Source organism: Erinaceus europaeus, chromosome 12 (genome assembly GCF_950295315.1).
Source record: "Erinaceus europaeus chromosome 12, mEriEur2.1, whole genome shotgun sequence".
NCBI classification, from domain to species: Eukaryota; Metazoa; Chordata; class Mammalia; order Eulipotyphla; family Erinaceidae; genus Erinaceus; species Erinaceus europaeus.
The window spans coordinates 65,367,905-65,387,707 of record NC_080173.1 but is presented as its reverse complement, the minus strand read 5'-3'; the positions used below and the strand labels follow the sequence as shown (position 1 = coordinate 65,387,707).

Genomic DNA, 19,803 nt, shown 5'->3' with positions numbered 1-19,803 from the left:
AAAATTTTTTTTTTCATGTTGGTTAGGCAGTCTGAGCACACACCCATTCCAAAAATTCATCTGTCATTATTTTGTTTTAATGTTGGTATACTCAGGGCTTCACCTCTGAATGGACTTTTAAAAATATATATTTATTTATTTTCCCTTTTTGTTGTCCTTGTTTTTCATTGTTGTTGTAGTTGATGTCGTCGTCGTTGGATAGAGCAGAGAGAAATGGAGAGAGGACGGGAAGACAGAGAGGGGGAGAGAAAGACAGACACCTGCAGACCTGCTTCACTGCCTGTGAAGCGACTCCCCTGCAGGTGGGGAGCCAGGGGCTCAAACCCGGATCCTTATGTCGGTCCTTGTGCTTCACGCCACATGAGAATAACCCACTGCGCTACTGCCCGTCTCCCCTCTGAATGGACTTTTTAAGAGACAGAGATAGAGAGGTAAAAATACTATATATAGCACTGAAGTTTCCTCCAGTGAGTGGGGGCCTGGCTTGACATGGGTCATGTACATGTCGAAGCAGATGAACTATCCTACTGAGCTATCCCTGCCCATCCACCTATCGTTATTATTTCTGTTTTCAAAGGATTCCTTCCTAATACTCTAAGTCTCAAACAATATTTATTAAAAGTTCAACTGTCTACGGGAATTAAATAGCTATTAGTAAAGTACTTAAAAGTTAAATATAGAGTGAGTCCGGCAGTAGTGCAGCGGGTTAAGCACATGTGGCGCGAAGTGCAAGGACCAGCGTAAGAATCTGGGTTCGAGCCCCTGGCTCCCCACCTGAAGAGGCGTCACTTCACAGGCGTTTGAAGCACGTCTGCAGGTGTCTTTTTTTTTTAAATTTTATTTATTTTCCCTTTTGTTGCCCTTTTTTATTGTTGTAGTTATTATTGTTATTGATGTTGTCGTTGTTGGATAGGACAGAGAGAAATGGAGAGAGGAGGGGAAGACAGAGGAGGAGGGAAAGATAGAGACACCCACAGACCTGCTTCACCACCTGTGAAGCGACTCCCCTGCAGGTGGGGAGCTGGGGGCTCGAACCGGGATCCTTAACACTGTCCTTGGCCCTTTGTGCCACGTGCTTTTAACCAGCTGCACTAATGCCCGGATCCCTGCAGGTGTCTATCTTTCTCTCCCCCTGTCTTCCCCTTCTCCCTCCATTTCTCTTTGTCCTATCCAACAATGACAACATCAATAACAACAACAATAAAACAACAAGGGCAACAAAAGGGAATAAAATAACATTTTTAAAAAAAGAAGAAATAATCCTCAACCCATATTTGTAACCTTGGGAGAACTACTGCCGTTTTAAAAGAAGGGAATGGGACACAGAACTCGTGGTGGGAACTATACCCCTATTGTCTTGTAATTTTTTAAACCAATATTAAATCACTAATAATAATAAAAATAAAATGTCAGTGGCCTAGAAGGTGGCATAATGGTAAAAGTTTTGGACTCAAGCATGAGGTCTTGAGTTTGATTCTCACCATCATATATACCAGAGCGATGCTGTGATTCTCTCTTCTCCTCTCTCATACTCCACTATCAGTGTAACACCCCTCTGGTGGGTGAAATTTTATCATTATTATTATTTATTTAATATTGGTTTAAAAAATTACAAGATAACAGGGGTATAATTAATTCCGCACTGTTCCCACCACCAGAGTTCTGTGTCCCCATTCCCTTCATGCTGAGCCTGGGATCTTATATATAAGATAGTAACGCAATTTTATCATTATTATTATTTATTTAATATTGGTTTAAAAAATTACAAGATAACAGGGGTATAATTAATTCCGCACTGTTCCCACCACCAGAGTTCTGTGTCCCCATTCCCTTCATGCTGAGCCTGGGATCTTATATATAAGATAGTAACGCGTGTGCTCTCGGGGGTGTACCACTGTTGGGTATCTTTGTTTATTTATTGCAGAGAGAGCCAGAAATTGAGAAGGTAGGGGGAGATAGAGAGGGAAACACAGCTGCAACACTGTTTCACCACTCACAAAGCTTTCCCCCTTGCAGATAGGGTCCAGGGGCTCGAATGTGGGTCCTTGCACATAGTAGCATGTGGGCTCCACCAAGTGTGCTACCACCCCCCCCTTCACCCCCCTTTTGCTCATTCATCTAATGCACTGTGATGAAGGCTCAGATTTTTAGGATCTGGATAGCCAAACTCAAGAGACTAATTTTCTTGATTTAGAGAGGATCATTGTATAAAATCATTAAACTAATCTTCTCTGATCCCAAAGAATCATTCTATCAGACTGAGATTTGGCATAGGAGTATATATAAGTAGAAGTCTAAATGAACATGTTCCTTTTTAACTGAAGTCAAAGAACTCTACTGCTTCTGAGATTGAGTTTTACAATTAAGACATATTTTCAGAGATGAAACAGAAACCACTCCCTCCCATCCCTCTGTCACATGCATATTTTCTTTATAAAAGAGGCAATGACAAAATGGCAGAAGTTCAGTAACAAGATGGACTTTTCTTGTCAAGTCTTATAAAAAAAATCTGTTTTCAGAAATGGAAACATTTTAGTCCAACATTGTAGAGTTAAGTGTTCTTCCCCCTCTTGTAACCCCACAGTGATCTAAACAGGCTTAACGGTTAGTATTTTAATGAGTTGTCATTTCCTGTCTGATAAAGATTCTCACAGTATTTAACCACCAGTTTCCCTGGGCCCCAACCAATACTACAGCTCTATTTACAGTGACTCAGAAAGGATCTCAAATCTCAGCTGCCTGGCCAGATTCAACAATGACAGATTGCCCAGCAAATTAAACTTGTTCCTGCTAAGGTAGATTGCACTGGAAAGGAAGGTAGGGCTAGGTTTCTCATGTAATCTCTCAGATGAAGTCAAAGACCAACTAACTGCCACTAATATTGTAATCCTGTGTGACTGGGATGAAAACACCATTATTATTCCCACTTTAACTGAATGGAGAATCTGAGTCTTGGAAGCAGATATGGTAGCTGAATTTTTTGGGTGCTCTACAGTTTCAACCTGTGCTACCCACTGCTCCTGACAGATTTCATTCCTTGCTCTCTCCTTTTTAACTCCCTCCCTCCTCGCCAGGATTTTTCACAATAGTTTCATGCCTGCACAGTTACACTTTTCCCAGTACACGCCCCCACCCCCACTCCCAGATGGAGTGTGAAAGACAGAGGAAAAAAGAGATAGAAAGGGAAAAAGCAAACAAAGATGGAGGTATTCCCATGTGTTTATTGGAGAATGAATCTGGGTCCTCATGCAAGGTAGTGTGTGCTCTATAGGGAGGTATCTCCTGGCTCCTCCTTGTCTCTTCCTTTTTCTCCTGCCCTCCCTCCCTTCCTTTTTGCCACAACACTACTTAGATCTGGTTTACAACAGTACAAAGGATTAAATAAGTCTAATGCACACAAATCTCTACGTGTAAACATCATGCTTTCTTTTCTTTTAGTTTACAGTAAAGATAGGGGAAGAAACTAAGATAAGGGAAGTCAGGTGATAGCTCAGCAGGTTAAGCGCAAGTGGCAGTTCAAGCCCCCCCCATCTGCAGGGGGTCACTTCACAGATGGTGAAGCAGGTCTGCAGGTGTCTATCTTTCTCTCCCCCTCTGTCTTATGCAACAACGAGGACATCAATAAAAACAATAACTACAAAGAACAACAAGGGCAACAAAAGGGAATAAATAAATATTAAAAAAAAAAAAAAAAGAAACGGTCAGGGCCGGGTGATGGTACGCTTGGTTTAGCACACATGTTGCAGTGCACAAGGACCCAGGTTCGAGCCCCTGGTCCCCATCTGCAGGGGGAAAGCTTCAGGAGTGGTGAAGCAGGGCTGCAGGTGTCTCTGTCTCTCTTCCTCTCTATCTCCCCCTTCCCTCTCGATTTCTGGCTGTCTCTACCCAACAAATAAATAATTAAAAAAAAAAAAAAAGAAACTAAGAGAAGAAAAGATAACCACAGCTATCTGTTTTACATGGTGCTCCCATGTGGTGTCAGGGGTCCAAACCTAGGTCATGGTACATGGTAAAATACTTGACCTACTAGGTGAGCTACTTTTCAGCCCCAATTTATGTATTTATTCTGCCTGATTCTGGACCTGAAATGTGGCAGCCCATTTAAATCAACTGTCTTTATATCTCAGGATACTGGAAAAACCCCAGTGTGAAATAAATCCTGGATGGAAATGACACTGAAAAAAATCTGGGGCCTTCTCATATATACAAGTCTGGGTGGATAGTTCCTGGCAGTCTAAAATTCACTGTGATTCAACTTTAGGATTTGGGATTAAAACATCTTGAATTTCATTTGCATCTGTGCCCCTTTCAAATGATTAAAACCTCTATTGTACTCAAGTTAGTTCGTTGTGTGCTGAGCAGTATTATAAACACATGACACCATCTGCTTTTTAGTGGCTGTATAGAAGAAAGACCTTTACACAGAAATGTTAGGTTTATTGTTGCTATTGCCTCACAGCATATTTCAATCACAGGCATCTTTCAAAAAAAAAAAAATCACAATTGCTTTTGTTTTTGAACATTTGGAATTGTTTTTATAGAGAAATCAGAATGGAGCTAAGATCTCTTTACAATTAAAAACTAGGACAGATTTTGAAAACAAGACCTCATTTCAGAATGTTGATGTGAGCAGTAGGAATCAAGCAGGCATCGCTGTTTACACATGGGGCCTGAGTTACAAGAAGGATCAAGAATCAAGTTAAACTGACTGACTGACAAAGAAAAACTGTTTAAAAACCAGTAATTTCAATTATAGAAAATGAGAACGGGGGGGGGGGTAGCATAATGGTTATTCAAAGAGACCCTCATGCCCGAGGCACCGAAGTCCCAGGTTCAAGCCCCAGCACCACCATAAGTGAGAGTTGAACAGTGCTCTGGTAAAATAAAATAGTTAAAAAAAGAAAATGAGAATGGTGGTGTGGAAGACTGTGCACTTTAAAAGTTCATGTCTTACCAGGAGACCCTGGGTTCAAGTCCCAGTTCTACCTGGGAGCACCACAATACCAGAAAAAACCCATAGGTGGTGGAACAGTGCTGTGATGCCTCAACACCTCACTCTTATCCTTTCTTTCTCCCTTTCTCTGAAATAAAGAAAATGAGAAAAGTTGTCCCAAGAGTCAAATTACACGTATGTGTGGCTCCAGGGATGGATGGATGGACACACACAGCACTTTAAAACAGTGCTGAAGTTTTGTCTTATTTATTTATTTTTTAAAGATTTTATTTATTTATTCATGAAGAAGATAGGAGGAGGAGAGAAGGAACCAGATAACACCCTGGTACATGTACTGCTGGGGACTGAACTCAGTACCTCAGACTTGAGAGTCCAATGCTTTTCATTCACTGTGCCACCTCATGGACGGCACGTGTTAGAAGCTTTATATGGGTGACAAATCTGTGGAAGGCTTGCAGACTTGTGAAGTGATAAAAGTAAATTAGCATCAGGAACCCAGAAACCCAAAACTCAAGAATAAAGAATAATATCAAGAAATTTAAATTCAAGGTGAAATGGCATAGAAGATTTTTGGCCTTTAGTTCATTCTAAGTGGCTGGGTGGTGAGAAGATAAAAAAGTAACAGCACTGCTACTGAGGAGGTAGAATGTGGGACTTGCATGTGTGAGGTGCTGAGCTCAATCTCTTTTTATTAATATATTATTGAATGGAAACAGAGAAACTGAAAGGGGAGAAGAAGAAAGAGAGAGACTGGCAGCACTACTTCACCATTCATGAAGCTTTACCCCCGTAGGTGGGGACCAGGGACTTGAACCTGGGTCCTTGCACACTGTAATGTGTGCGCTTAACCAGGTCTACTGCCCCATGTCCCGAGTTCAATCTCTACACCACATTTCTGTAGGTGTTTCACTCCCTCTTTCCCTCCCCCTTCCAATCAACAAATTTATGTAGGGAGGGGTAGACAGTATAACGGTTATGCAAAGAGACTCTCATGTCATGCCTGAGGCTCCAAAGTCCCAGGTTTGGGGCCAGGTGGTGGTGCACCTGGTTGAGCGCATGTTACAATGTGCAAGGACCCAAGTTCGAGTCCCTGGTCCCCACCTGCAGGGGAAAACTTCACGAGCGGTGAAGCGGGGCTGCAGGTGTCTCTCTTCCTCTCTGTCCCCCCTTCCCTCTCGATTTCTGGCTGTCTCTATCCAATAAATAAATAAAGATAATTAAAAAAAAAAAAGAAACAAAGTCCCAGGTTCTTCTCCAGCACTACCATAAGCCAACTCTGAACAGTGCTTTGGTATTAAATAAAAATAAATATATATTTTCTTTCTTTTCTTTTTTCATTTATTTAGCTCCAGGATTATCAATGGGGCTTGGGCCTGCACTATGAATCCACTGCTCCTGGAGGCCCTTTTCTCCCCATTTTGTTGCCATTGTTGTTACTATTGTCCGATAGGACAGAGAAATCAAGGAGGGGAAGGCAGAGAGGGGGAGAGAAAAAACACCTGCAGATCTGCTTCACTGCTTGTGAAGAAGCAACCCTCTTGCAGGTGGGGAGCCGGGGGCTCAAGCTGGGATCCTATGCTGGTCCTTGCACTTGGCACCATATACGCTTAACGTGCTGTGCTACCCCAGCCCCATACATATTTTTCTTTTTCTTCTTCTTCTTTTTTTGCCTCCAGGGTTATTGCTGGGGCTAGGTGCCTGTACTACAAATCCACTGCTCCTGGAGGCTATTTTTTTTCTTTTGTTACCCTTGTTGTTTATCGTTATTATTGTTATTGCCTTCATTGTTGTTGGATAGGACAAAGAGAAATTGAGAGAGGATGAGAAGACAGAAAGGGGAGAAGGAGTCGGGCAATAGCGCAGCGGATTAAACACACATGGTGCAAAGCTTAAGGATCCAGGTTCGAGCCCCGGGCTCCCTACCTGCAGGGGATTCAATTCACAAGTGGTGAAGCAGGTCTGCAGGTGTCTACCTTTCTCTCCCCCTCTCTCCATTTCTCTCCGTCCTATCCAAACAACAACATCTGTAACAACAACAATAATAACTACAACAATAAAAGCAACAAGGGCAACAAAAGGGAATAAATAAATATTTTTTAAAAAGAAAGGGGAGACAAAGATAGACACCTGCAGACTCGCTTCACCTCCCGTGAAGTGACCCCCCAAATAAATAATTTAGTACATAAACTTTTATATTTTAAAATGAAAGATGTCTTTTTCTGCAGAAGAAGAAAACTTCAAGTTAATATAGTTCATCCTGACCACTTGTTACGGGGCAAGGAACAAAAAAACATTAAGCACATAATTACTCATTGGTTATGATCTTTCTTGCCACAGGCAAGTCCAACTCCTAGGTCAAATATCGAGTTAACTCAGAAGGAGACAGCAAAAAAAGAGTATAGAACATTCTTCATAACAGTTGTGCTATCTCCCCTGCCTAGTATAGAACATTCTGTATCTGGTTAAAAAGACCCAGATCTAGTCATCTCCCTCCTCCAATGACTGAGTTATGGAAACTTTCTTGTGTGGTGAAAATGGGAACTCTGTCTTCCAATAAGGCCCTGGCAACCTGACAATGAGCCAATGTTCTGCATATGGTTGTTAGTAGTCATATGCTTAATGTTATTTTCTGGGAATTCTCATTCTCTATTTGATGAGAATACTGGAACATGTCATTTTAATCATGATTTCAGAGTTAGGCGTGGTCGTGGTCTCTCATTGGAGAAAGTCTAAAATTAAGTAGAAATTAGTGTTAAATCTCAATAATGTAAAAGGCTGTAATAAATATGGTGACTCTAAAGTCTGAAAGTGCTCTGGTTTGGGTGGGGGAAAATAGCATGATTATGCAAAAAAGGTTCAGGACTGAGGCTCCAAGACCCCTTGCACCACCATAAAGCAGAGATGAACAGTGCCCTGGGGGGAGAAAGAAAAGGAAAGAAAGAAAAAGCACACACACACACACACACACACACACACACACACACACACACACACACACACTTCCCTAGTTCTTCAGTGGCAGTCTCAGAATTATTTTTTTAACCCAGAATACCAAAAAGTGAAAAACTCCATTACCACATCCATCCAAAAAGATCTGTATACACACATATGTTCTTGGCAGCACAATTTGTAATAGGCAAAACCTGGAAGCAACCCAGGTGTCCAACAACAGATGAGTGGCTGAGCAAGTTGTGGTATATATACACAATGGAATACTACTCAGCTGTAAAAAATGGTGTATTCACCGTTTTCAGCCGATCTTGGATGGACCTTGAAAAAATCATGTTGAGTGAAATAAGTCAGAAACAGAAGGATGAATATGGGATGATCTCACTCTCAGGCCGAAGTTGAAAAACAAGACCAGAAAAGAAAACACAAGTCGAACCTGAAATGGAATTGGAGTATTACACCAAAGTAAAAGACTATGGGGTGGGTGGGTGGGTGGGGAGAATACAGGTCCATGAAAAATGATGAATGAAATAGTGGGGGTTGTATTGTTAAACGGGAATCTGGGGAATGTTATGCACGTTCAAACTATTGTATTTACTGTTGAATGTAAAGCATTAATTCCCCAATAAAGAAATAAATTAAAAAAAAAACTCCATTACATGCCTAATATTTTTCTCTTTAAACTAATTAATTAATTAATTAATTAATTAACTTATTATTGGATAGAGACAGAGAGAAATTGAGAGGGGAGGAGGATATAGAGATGGAGAAAGACAGACACACACCTGCAGCTCTACTTCACCACTAGTGAAGCTTTCCCCTGAAGGTGGGGACGAGGTGGTTGAACAGTCCTTGCACACTGCAGTGTGTGCATTTAATCAGGTGCACCACCACTTGGCACCCCCAACCAACTAATATATACATATTTTTAAAAAGATTTTATTTATTTATGAGAAAGACAGGAAGAGAGAGAAAGAATCAGACATCACTCTGGCACATATACTGCTGGGGATAGAACCTGGGAACTCAAGCTTGAAAATCCAAAGCTTTACCACTGCGCCACCTCCCAGACCACATCTAATCTTTTTTTTAACCCCAGAATTTTTCTTTTATTATTCGTATTTATTTAGGATAGAGACAGCCACAAATTGAGGGAAGGGAGTGATAGGGAAAGAAACAGAGACATCTGCAGTCGTGCTTCATCACTCATGAAGCATTCTCCCTGCAGGTGGGGACCAATGGCTCAAACCTGGGTCTTTGTGCACTGTAACATGTGGGCCCAACTAGGTGTGCTACCACCCAGCACCTCCCCAGAACTTTCCTTCTTCTTCTTTTAAAATTTTTTATTTATTCCCTTTTGTTGTTTTATTGTTGTTGTGATTGCTGCCGTTGTTGGATAGGACAGATAGAAATCGAGAGAGGAGGGGAAGACAGAGAGGGGGAGCGAAAGATAAGACACCTGCAGACCTGCTTTACCAGCGACTCCCCTGCAGGTGGGGAGCCGGGGGCTGGAACCAAGATCCTTGTGCTTTGCGCCACGTGTGCTTAACCAGCTGCACTACCGCCAGACTCCCCTCCCCCCCTTTATTTACAACACTGCTCTGCTCTGGCTTATGGTGGTGCGGGGGATTGGACCTGGAACTTTGGACCCTCAGGCATGAGTCTCTTTTCATAACATTATGCTATTTACCCACAGCCTTCTCCAGAACTTTTCTATTCCTGCAAAACATACTATAGGTTGAGAGGGTTTTCTCAAGGCTATTATCTGTATTCTAACCTCTGTAAGAATATGTAGCTGGGGGCCTAATTGGGAGTCCTGAGATTCCCAAACAGACATAATGGGCCTAGACTTTGAATAAATCCCTCTCTCCATTGCTACTGGTCATTTCTGTCAGGAACAACACAATAGACCCCTTTTGTGGGCCCCCATAGGACCTTGCCCTCAACTTGGATCAACAATGGTAGAGAATGTTCCATCCTCCGAAGGGAGGATGAACAACATACTCTATGCTACATCTGAGGAAGATGGGTAGATACTGGAGCAGCTTGGAATGTTCCTACTCATGACCACAGAATGTGAGCTCAGATTTACATGGATGCAGAGGTCACATAGGCTCCTAAGCTGAATATGGGTTCCAGACCACATCAAATCAATGGGGTTTACAGTCAGCAATATTTATACCCCTTTCCCATATTAGGAGCTACTCTCTTCTATGATACAGCTTTCGGGTCCTTTTCCAGCCATGACATCATCTCCCCAGACAACAACTTGGATCCACCTACATATCAGATTTTAGGCTCAGGGGAGAAAAAAAAAAAAAAAAGTATAGCCACAGGCCCTCTGGAATATAACTAAAATAGGCCTGCTAGCTATCTACAAAATGGAGGACCCCCTCCCCAACTCTTCATCTGCACTATTCCAGCCTTTAGGTCCATGATTGGTCAACAATTTGTTTGGCTTTGTATGTTAACTCTCTTTTCAACCACTAGGTTCCAGATGCTAGCATGATGCCGACCAGACTTCCCTGGACAGACAACCCCACCAATGTGTCTTGGAGCTCTGATTTCCCAGAGCCCTTCCCCATTAGGGAAAGAGAGAGACAGGCTGGGAGTATGGATCGACCTGTCAACTCCCATGTTCAGCGGGGAAGCAATTACAGAAGCCAGACCTTCCGCCTTCTGCATCCCACAATGATCTTGGGTCCATACTCCCAGAGGGTTAAAGAATAGGAAAGCTATCAGGGGAGGGGATGGGATATGGAGTTCTGGTGGTGGGAATTGTGTGGAGTTGTACCCCTCTTATCCTATGGTTTAGTCAATGTTTCCTTTTTTAAATAAAAAATTAAAAAAAAAAAAGAACATGTAACTGATTCATTTCACCTGTTCAGATTTATAGATCTTTTTTCATTTCACCTGTTCAGATTTATAGAGTTAGGAATAGATAATAGAAATTACTTTCCTTAAATCTAATGATACTGGTAATAGTTTTTCAGAACTACCTAATAAATAAACCTAGCAATAATTTCTTGTTGAGGGAGGGGAACTGTTCACTTTTATAATTATGATCTTTTAAAAAAAATTTATTTTTTTATTCCTTTTTGTTGCCCTTGTTTTATTATTGTAGTTATTATTGTTGTTGTTGGATAGGACAGAGAGAAATGGAGAGAGGAGGGGAAGACAGGGGGGGGAGAGAAAGAGAGACACCTACAGACCTGTTTCACTGCTTGTGAAGCGACTCCCCTGCAGGTGGGGATCCGGGGATCGAACCAGGATCCTTATGCCTGTCCTTGCACTTTGCGCCACCTGTGTTTAACCAGCTGTGCTACTCGACTCCCAAAATTATAATCTTTTAACTACAGTACATTTTGAAGGTAGGGTTTATATCTTCCCTGGGACTACAATGCTGTCATAAATGGAATACTGTATTAAATGGAATACTAAAACTAACACAGGCCAAAGATATAGGGCATTTTTTTTCCATTTTAAAAAAAATTTTTAACCAGAGCACTGCTCAGTGTTGGCTTATGGTGGTGCGGGGGATTGAACCTGGAACTTTGGAGCCTCAGGCATGAGAGTCTGTTTGCTTAACCATTATGTTATCTATCCCCTGCCTGATATAGGGTATTATAGTTAGTTGGCTCACTCCACAGTTACACTTCTTCTTCTTCTAGTGTTTGCCCTTCTTCCACTGAAACTTAGCTCTAGCTTATGGTAGTACAGGGGATTGAACTTGTGACTTTAGAGCCTCAGGCATGAGAGTCTCTTTGCATAACCATTGCATCTACCGTCTCCCTAAATAAAAAAACTTAAAAAAAAAAATCAAAACCAAAAAATGTACATAAATACTATAACTACTTAGAATCCATGTCCCTATCAATGTTCAATCATTCAGATTTGTATCTAAAATGAATACCAGTAATAATCATATGCAAAATGCTTATTAAGAAAAGAAAAAGGGGGTGGGTATGAGCTTATATGTTACAATGTGCAAGGACTCAGGTTCAAGCCCCCAGTCCCCACCTGCAAGGGGAGAGCTTCATGAGAGGAGGTCTGTAGGTGTTTCTCCTTTTTCTCTCTCCTCATCTCTCTGTCTTTATCCAATAAATAAATAAATAAATAAATACCCAGTAAGAATGCATGCCTTACTATACATGAGGCCTTGGTTCAAACTTTGGTACCACATAGGAATACCATATTTCTATGGAGGCGTTATAGCCTAAAATTCCAAAACGTCAATTAAATAAATATTTATATGACTTGATACATGTTTGGCTTAAACTTTAAACAAGGATAATCTTAGTTTTAACCTTCTCTAACAGAAGATAAATTCTTCTTCAATTCAACTAATAGGGTAAATATTTTCTCTTAAAAAATAATTAAATTCTAGTCTATTAAGAGCTTTTTATTTTTTATATATGTCCCCACATTCAAATTTTTTTTTTTTTTTTTACCTGGAGGACATAATCTAGCTAGTAAGTTAAGGTTGGTTGCTCAGTACACATTCAAATATTAACACTGGTTTTTAAAGAATAACTTACCCAATGAAAGTCACCATCTGTTCCACTATGTGCTTGCTGAATGTTATTATAACGAAGATTTTCTGTAATGAAACAACAATTAAAATAAATTTTCTTCCTTATCACAAAAGTCATGTAAGATGAGAACACAAAAAATATTCCACTCCAATAAAAACAAACATATATATTGCCTCCAGGGTATTACTAGGGCTCAGTGCCTGCACTACGAATCCACTGCTCCTGGTGGTGACCTTTATTCCCCCACTGTTGTTACTGTTATTGTTGGATAGGACAGAGAGAAATTGAGAGAGGAGGGGAAGACAGAGAGGGAGAAAGATGAGACACCTGCAGACCTGCTTTACTGCTTATGAAGTACCCTCCCTGCAGGTGGGGAACTGGGGGCTCAAACCTGGAAGCTTGCGCGTGTTGCGCTTTGTGCTATGCGCACTTAATCCAGTGAACTACTGCCCTGCTCCCAAAATATTTAATTCTTAAAAGTAATTACTACTATTTGATTAGCATTTACTATCTACTCCCCTCTCTATAGGTGGGGACTGATGTGTGCTCAACCAGGTAAGCCACAACAAAGCCCCATTCTTTATATCTGCACCAGAGTTATGGTCTGGTTCCACCTCTCTCTCTCCCCCTACCACCTTTTCTCCCTAGTGACTAACTTTAAAAAAAATATGCTTTGGGGGAGTCAGGCGGTAGCACAGTGGGTTAAGAGCACATGGCACAAAGCTCAAGGACCAGCGTAAGGATCCTGGTTTGAGCTCCCAGCTCCCTACCTGCATGGGAGTTGCTTCGCAGGTGGTGAAGCAGGTCTGCAGGTATCTTTCTCTCCCCCTGTCTTCCCCTCCTCTCTCCATTTCTCTCTGTCCTATCCAACAACAATGACAGCAATGACAACAATAATAATAACAATGATAAACAACAAGGACAACAAAAGGGAATAAATAAATAAAAACATTTTAAAAAGTGTCCTTCAATGTAAAATATTTATTTATTAATGAGAGAGTGGTGGTGGGTATGGAGGGGGGAGAGAGAGAGAGAGAGAGAGAGAGAGAGAGAACCAGAGCATCACTCTGCCACATATGATGCTGGAGATCAGACTTTAAAAAGTCAAACACTAGAGGTCGGCGGTAGCACAGCGGGTTAAGCACACATGGCGCAAAGCACAAAGACCAGTAGGAGGATCCTGGTTCAAACCCTATGCTCTCCACCTGCAGTGGGTTCACTTCACAAGCAGTGAAGCAGGTCTGCAGGTGTCTTATCTTTCTCTCCCCCTCTGTCCTCCCTTCTCTATTTCTCTCTGTTCTATCCAAACAACAATGGTATCAATAACAATAATAATAACCACGAGGATAAAACAGCAAGGGCAACAAAAAAGAGAAAAAAAAAGCCTCCAGGAGCAATGTATTTGTGGTACAGGCTCTGAGTCCTAGCAATAACTCTGGAGGTTAAAAAAAAAAAAAGTCTAACACTAGAGGCTGGGGGGTGCCACACCTGGTTGAGCGCACGTTATAATGCACAAGAACCCAGGTTCAAGCCCCAGTCCTTACCTGCAGGGGGAAAGCTTTACAAGTGGTGAAGCAGCGCTGCAGTGCTGTCTCTATCCCTCTCCTTTCTCTCAATTTCTTCATCCAATAAATAAAGATAATTTAAAAAAAATGTTTTTTAAAAAGAGTGAAACACTTTATCCATCTGCACCACCTCCAAGGCCACACTTTTTGCATGTATGTGTATATGGTCATGAGTGAGTGAGATTATGGAGAGTCAATAAAAAATACACATAAAACAAACACAAAAACAAGAATAATACACAAATTCACACAATAAATTGTGTCATAAATGTGTGTCGTAAAATATTATACAAGAGTGTGTTGACTCCTCATTCTCATTACTTGGAAGAAAAACCAATTTCTTTTTTTAAACCAGAGCACTGCTCAGTTCTGGCTTGTCGTGGGGAGGGTGACTGAATCTGGGACCTCAGAGCCTCAGACATGAAGAGTCTTGTGGGGCAGGGGTCGATAGCATAATGGTTATACAAACTGAATCTCATGCCTGAGGCTCCAAAGTCCCAGGTTCAAGGCCCAGCACCACCATAAGCCAGAGCTGAGCAGTGCTCTGGTAACTTAAAAAAGAGAAAGAGAGAGAAAGAGAGAGAGAGAGAGAAGAAAGTCTTTTGTTGTTGTGGTCCAGGAGGTGGTGCAGTGGTTAAGGCACTGGACTCTCAAGCATGAGGCCCTAAGTTCATTCCCTGGCAGCACATGTACCAGTGATGTCTGGTTCTTTCTCTCTCTCCTATCATTTCTCATGAAGCAATAAATAAAAACCTTTAAATAAAAAAAGTCTTTTGTTGTTGCATAGCCATTGCCTGAAAATCAATGCCTTTAAAACATCTAGAGATGGAGGACTTGAACTTGTGTAGCAAAAGGGATGATTTTTTTTTTTTTTTTTTGTATTCTCCCCACCCACCCACCCACCCCAGAGTCTTTTACTTTGGTGTAATACTCCAATTCCATTTCAGGTTCGACTTGTGTTTTCTTTTCTAATCTTGTTTTTCAACTTCGGCCTGAGAGGGAGGTCATCCCATATTCATCCTTCTGTTTCTGACTTATTTCACTCAACATGATTTTTTCAAGGTCCATCCAAGATCGGCTGAAAACGGTGAAGTCACCATTTTTTACAGCTGAGTAGTATTCCACTGTGTATATATACCACAACTTGCTCAGCCACTCATCTGTTGTTGGACACCTGGGTTGCTTCCAGGTTTTGGCTATTACAAATTGTGCTGCCAAGAACATATGTGTACACAGATCTTTTTGGATGGATGTGTTGGGTTCCTTAGGATATATCCCCAAGAGGGTAATTGCAGGGTCATAGGGTAGGTCCATTTCTAGCCTTCTGAGAGTTCTCCAGACTGTTTCCCACAGAGGTTGGACCAATTGACATTCCCACCAGCAGTGCAGGAGGGTTCCTTTGACCCCACACCCTCTCCAGCATTTGCTGCTGTTACCTTTTCTGATGTGTGACATTCTCACAGGAGTGAAGTGATATCTCATTGTTGTCTTGATTTGCATTTCTCTGACAATCAGAGACTTGGAGCATTTTTTCATGTGTTTCTCGGCCTTTTGGATCTCTTCTGTGGTGAATATTCTGTCCAAGTCCTCCCCCCATTTTTGGATGGGGTTATTTGTTGTCTTGTTGTTGAGTCTGGTAAGCTCTTTATATATGTTGGTTATTAAACTCTTATCTGATGTATGGCATGTAAAGATCTTCTCCCATTCTGTGAGGGGTCTCTTGATTTGGGTAGTGGTTTCTTTTGCTGTGAAGAAGCTTTTTAATTTGATGTAGTCCCATAGGTTTATACTTGCCTTAGTCTTCCTTGTAATTGGATTCGTTTCATTGAAAATGTCTTTAAAATGTATGCGGAAAAGAGTTCTGCCAATATTTTCCTCTAAGTATTTTATAGTTTGTGGTCTAACATCCAAGTCCTTGATCCACTTGGAATTTACTTTTGTATTTGGTGAAATACAGTGATTCAGCTTCATTCTTCTGCATGTTTCAACCCATTGTTTCCAATACCATTTGTTGAAGAGACTCTGCTTTCCCCATGTAATAGTCTGGGCCCCTTTGTCAAAGATTAGATGTCCATAGGTGTGGGGCCTCATTTCTGGGCTCTCAATTCTATTCCACTGGTAAGTGTGTCTGTTCATGTTCCAGTACCAAGCAGTTTTGATGACAATGGCCCTATAATATAGTTTGAGATCTGGCAGTGTGATGCCTCCGGTTCTGTTCTTTTTTCTCAAGATTGTTTTGGCAATTCTAGGTCTTTTCTGGTTCCAGATAAACATTTGTAGCATTTGTTCTAGTCTCCTAAAAAATGTGCTTGGGATCTTGATGGGGATAGCATTAAATTTGTAGATGGCTCTGGGTAATATATTCATTTTGATGATGTTAATTCTTCCAACCCATGAGCATGGAATATCTTTCCACTTCTTTGTGTCTTTTTCAATTTCTTTGAGTAGCGACTCATAATTTTCAGTATACAAGTCCTTCACTTCTTTGGTTAGGTTTATTCCTAGATATTTTATTGTTTTTGTTGCTATAGAAAAAGGAACTGATTTCTGGATTTCAATTTCTTCTAACTTAGTGTTTGCATAGAGGAATGCCACTGACTTTTGAATGTTAATTTTATAGCCTGACACATTACTGTATTGCCTGATGATTTCCAAAAGCTTCTTGCTGGATTCCTTAGGTTTTTCCATGTATACTATCATGTCATCTGCAAATAAGGAGAGTTTGACTCCTTCTCTTCCAATCTGTATTCCTTTAATTCCTTGCTCCTGCCTGATTGCTATGGCAAGAACTTCCAACACTATGTTGAATAGTAATGGTGATAGTGGGCAGCCCTGTCTAGTACCTGATCTGAGAGGAAATGCTTCCAGTTTTTCACCATTATGATGTTGGCTGTAGGTTTGCTATATATAGACTCCACTATCTTCAGGAATTTTCCATCTATTCCTATTTTTTGTAGTGTTTTGATCATAAAGGGATGTTGTATTTTGTCAAAGGCTTTCTCTGCATCTATTGATATGACCATGTGGTTTTTGGTCTTGCTTTTGTTGATGTGGTGGATCACATTGATTGATTTACGTATATTAAACCAACCTTGCATGCCTGGGATAAACCCCACTTGGTCATGATGAACAATCTTTTTGATATACTGCTGTATCCGTTGGCTAGAATTTTGTTCAATATTTTTGCATCTATGTTCATCAGAGATATTGGTCTGTAGTTTTCTTTTTTGGTTGTGTCCCTGTCTGCTTTTGGTATCAGGGTGATGTTGGCTTCATAGAAGCTGGCAGGGAGTATTCCAGTGTCTTCAATCTTCTGGAAGACTTTTAAAAGTAGAGGTATTAGTTCTTCTTTGAAAGTTTTATAGAATTCATTTGTAAAACCATCTGGTCCAGGACTTTTATTTTTGGGAAGATTTTTGATAACTGTTTCAATTTCATTAGCTGTGATGGGCCTGTTCATGTTATCCACTTCCTCTTGACTTAGTTTTGGAAGTTGGTAGGTATCTAGGAAATCATTCATTTCTTCCAGGTTCTCTAACTTGGTGGCATATAGTTGTTCATAGAAGCCTCGCATGATATGTTGAATTTCTGCAGTTTCTGTTGTGATTTCTCCTCTTTCATTTACTATCCGATTTATTTGGGTCTTCTCCCTTTTTTGTTTTGTGAGTCTGGCTAAAGGTTTGTCGATTTTGTTTACTCTTTCGAAGAACCAACATTTACTTTCATTGATCTTTTGTATGGTTTTCCTATTCTCAATGTTATTTATTTCTGCCCTAACTTTAGTAATTTCTGTCCTTCTGGTGCTTTAGGATTCCTTTGTTGTTCTTCTTCTAGGTCTTTAAGATGTGCAATCAGGCTGTTTATTTGTGCCTTTTCTTGTTTCCTAATGTGTGCTTGTATAGCTATGAACTTCCCTCTTAGGACTGCTTTAGCTGTGTCCCAAATATTTTGATAGCTTGTGTCTTCATTTTCATTGAACTCTCGAAACATTTTGATTTCTTCCTTGATTTCCTCTTTGACCCAGAAGTTGTTAAGAAGTGTACTGTTGAGCTTCCACATTTTGGCACTGTTACTAATCTTTTGTTGATTGTTAAGTGTTAGTTTAATTCCACTGTGGTCTGAGAAGATGCTTGGGATGATTTCAGTGCTCTTGAATAGGCTGATGCTGTCTTTGTGGCCTAACATATGGTCTATCCTTGAGAATGATCCATGTGGATTTGAGTAAAATGTGTATTCCAGTTTCTTGGGATGAATGACTCTGAAAATGTCCAATAGTTCTAGTTTATCTATCTCTTCATTTAGCTCCCTTATGTCTTTACTGATTTTCTTCCTGGATGATCTGTCAAGTTGAGAGAGTGGGGTGTTGAAGTCCCCTACTATGATTGTGTTACTGTTAATATATTGCTGTAGCTCTTTCAGTAGAAGTTTTTTTTTTTTTTTTTTTTTAAAACACTTTATTTATTTATGAGAAAGATAGGAGGAGAGAGAAAGAACCAGACATCACTCTGGTTACATGTGCTGCTGGGGATCGAACTCAGGACCTCATGCTTGGGAGTCCAAAGCTTTATCACTGCGCCACCTCCCAGACCACTCAGTAGAAGTTTGATGTATTTAGATGGCTTCTCATTGGGTGCATAGATATTAATAATTGTTAAGTCCTCTTGATTGACTGATCCTCTGAGCATTAAGTAGTGTCCATTCCTATCTTTTTTAATCTTATCTATTTTAAAGTCTATCATGTCAGATATGAGAATAGCTGTTCCTGCCCTTTTTTGTGGGCCATTGGCTTGAATGATAGTTTTCCATCCTTTCACTTTAAGTCTGTGTTTGTCTTGTTGCGTTAGGTGAGTTTCCTGTAGACAACATATTGTTGGGTTGTGTTTTCTGATCCATCTTCCTACTCTGTGTCTTTTAATAGGTGAATTCAGGCCATTCACATTTATTGATATCAAAGATTGAAGATATTTTAACGCCATTCTTGTAGAGTTTTAGAGTGTTTTGATATATGTTCTATTTGTGGTGGTCTGGTTGTTTATAGGAAACCTTTCAGAACTTCTTTCAAGGCAGGCTTGGTGATGGTTGCTTTCTTCAACTGTTGCTTGTCTGAGAAGGTTTTGATGCTTCCATCTAGTCTGAATGACAATCTAGCAGGATATAGTATTCTTGGCTGAAAGCCTTTCTCATTGAGCACTCGATAGATATCTTGCCATTCTCTTCTGGCCTGTAGTGTTTGTATGGAGAAGTCTGCTGCTAATCTTATGGGTTTTCCTTTGTAGGTGACTCTTTGTTTTTCTCTTGCAGCCTTGAGGATCCTTTCTTTATCCTTATTCCTTTCCAATCTAAGTATGACATGTCTTGGTGTCTTTAGGTCTGGGTTAATTCTGTTTGGGACCCTCTGGGCTTCTTGAATCTTTATGTCTTTGGTGTTGTCTAGACTAGAGAAATTTTCAGCTATTATGGCCTGGAGAACGCTTTCTTCCTCCCCTTCTCTTTCTTCCTCTGGTAAGCCAATAATGCGTATATTGTTTCTTTTGAAGTCATCCCATAGGACTCTGTTGTTGTTTTCAGCATCTCTTAATCTCTTTTTGAGATCTCTTACTTCTTTTTTAGTTGTCTCTAATTCATCCTCAATCTTGCTAATTCTGTCTTCAGCCTCATTGATTCTATTCTCTCTGCCCTCTACTGCTTTCTGGAGTTCATCTATTTTGTTGCCCTGCTCTGATATTGTTTTAGTTTGTTCAGCTAGTTGCCTTCTTAGCTCAGCAATTTCAGCTTTCAGCTCTCTAATAACCATGAGATT

At 40.6% G+C, this 19,803-nt stretch overlaps 1 protein-coding gene across 2 annotated transcripts in view; it reads right to left on the bottom strand.

Moving 5' to 3' along the window:
- VMP1 (vacuole membrane protein 1) overlaps positions 1-19,803 on the bottom strand; it is a 110,798-nt gene that overhangs the window by 7,805 nt on the left and 83,190 nt on the right. For both annotated transcript variants that reach the window (XM_007533655.2, XM_060203850.1), the window contains one exon: positions 12,442-12,503. In XM_007533655.2, coding sequence (XP_007533717.1) covers positions 12,442-12,503 — 62 coding nt within the window. The remainder of the gene's footprint in view (positions 1-12,441; positions 12,504-19,803) is intronic.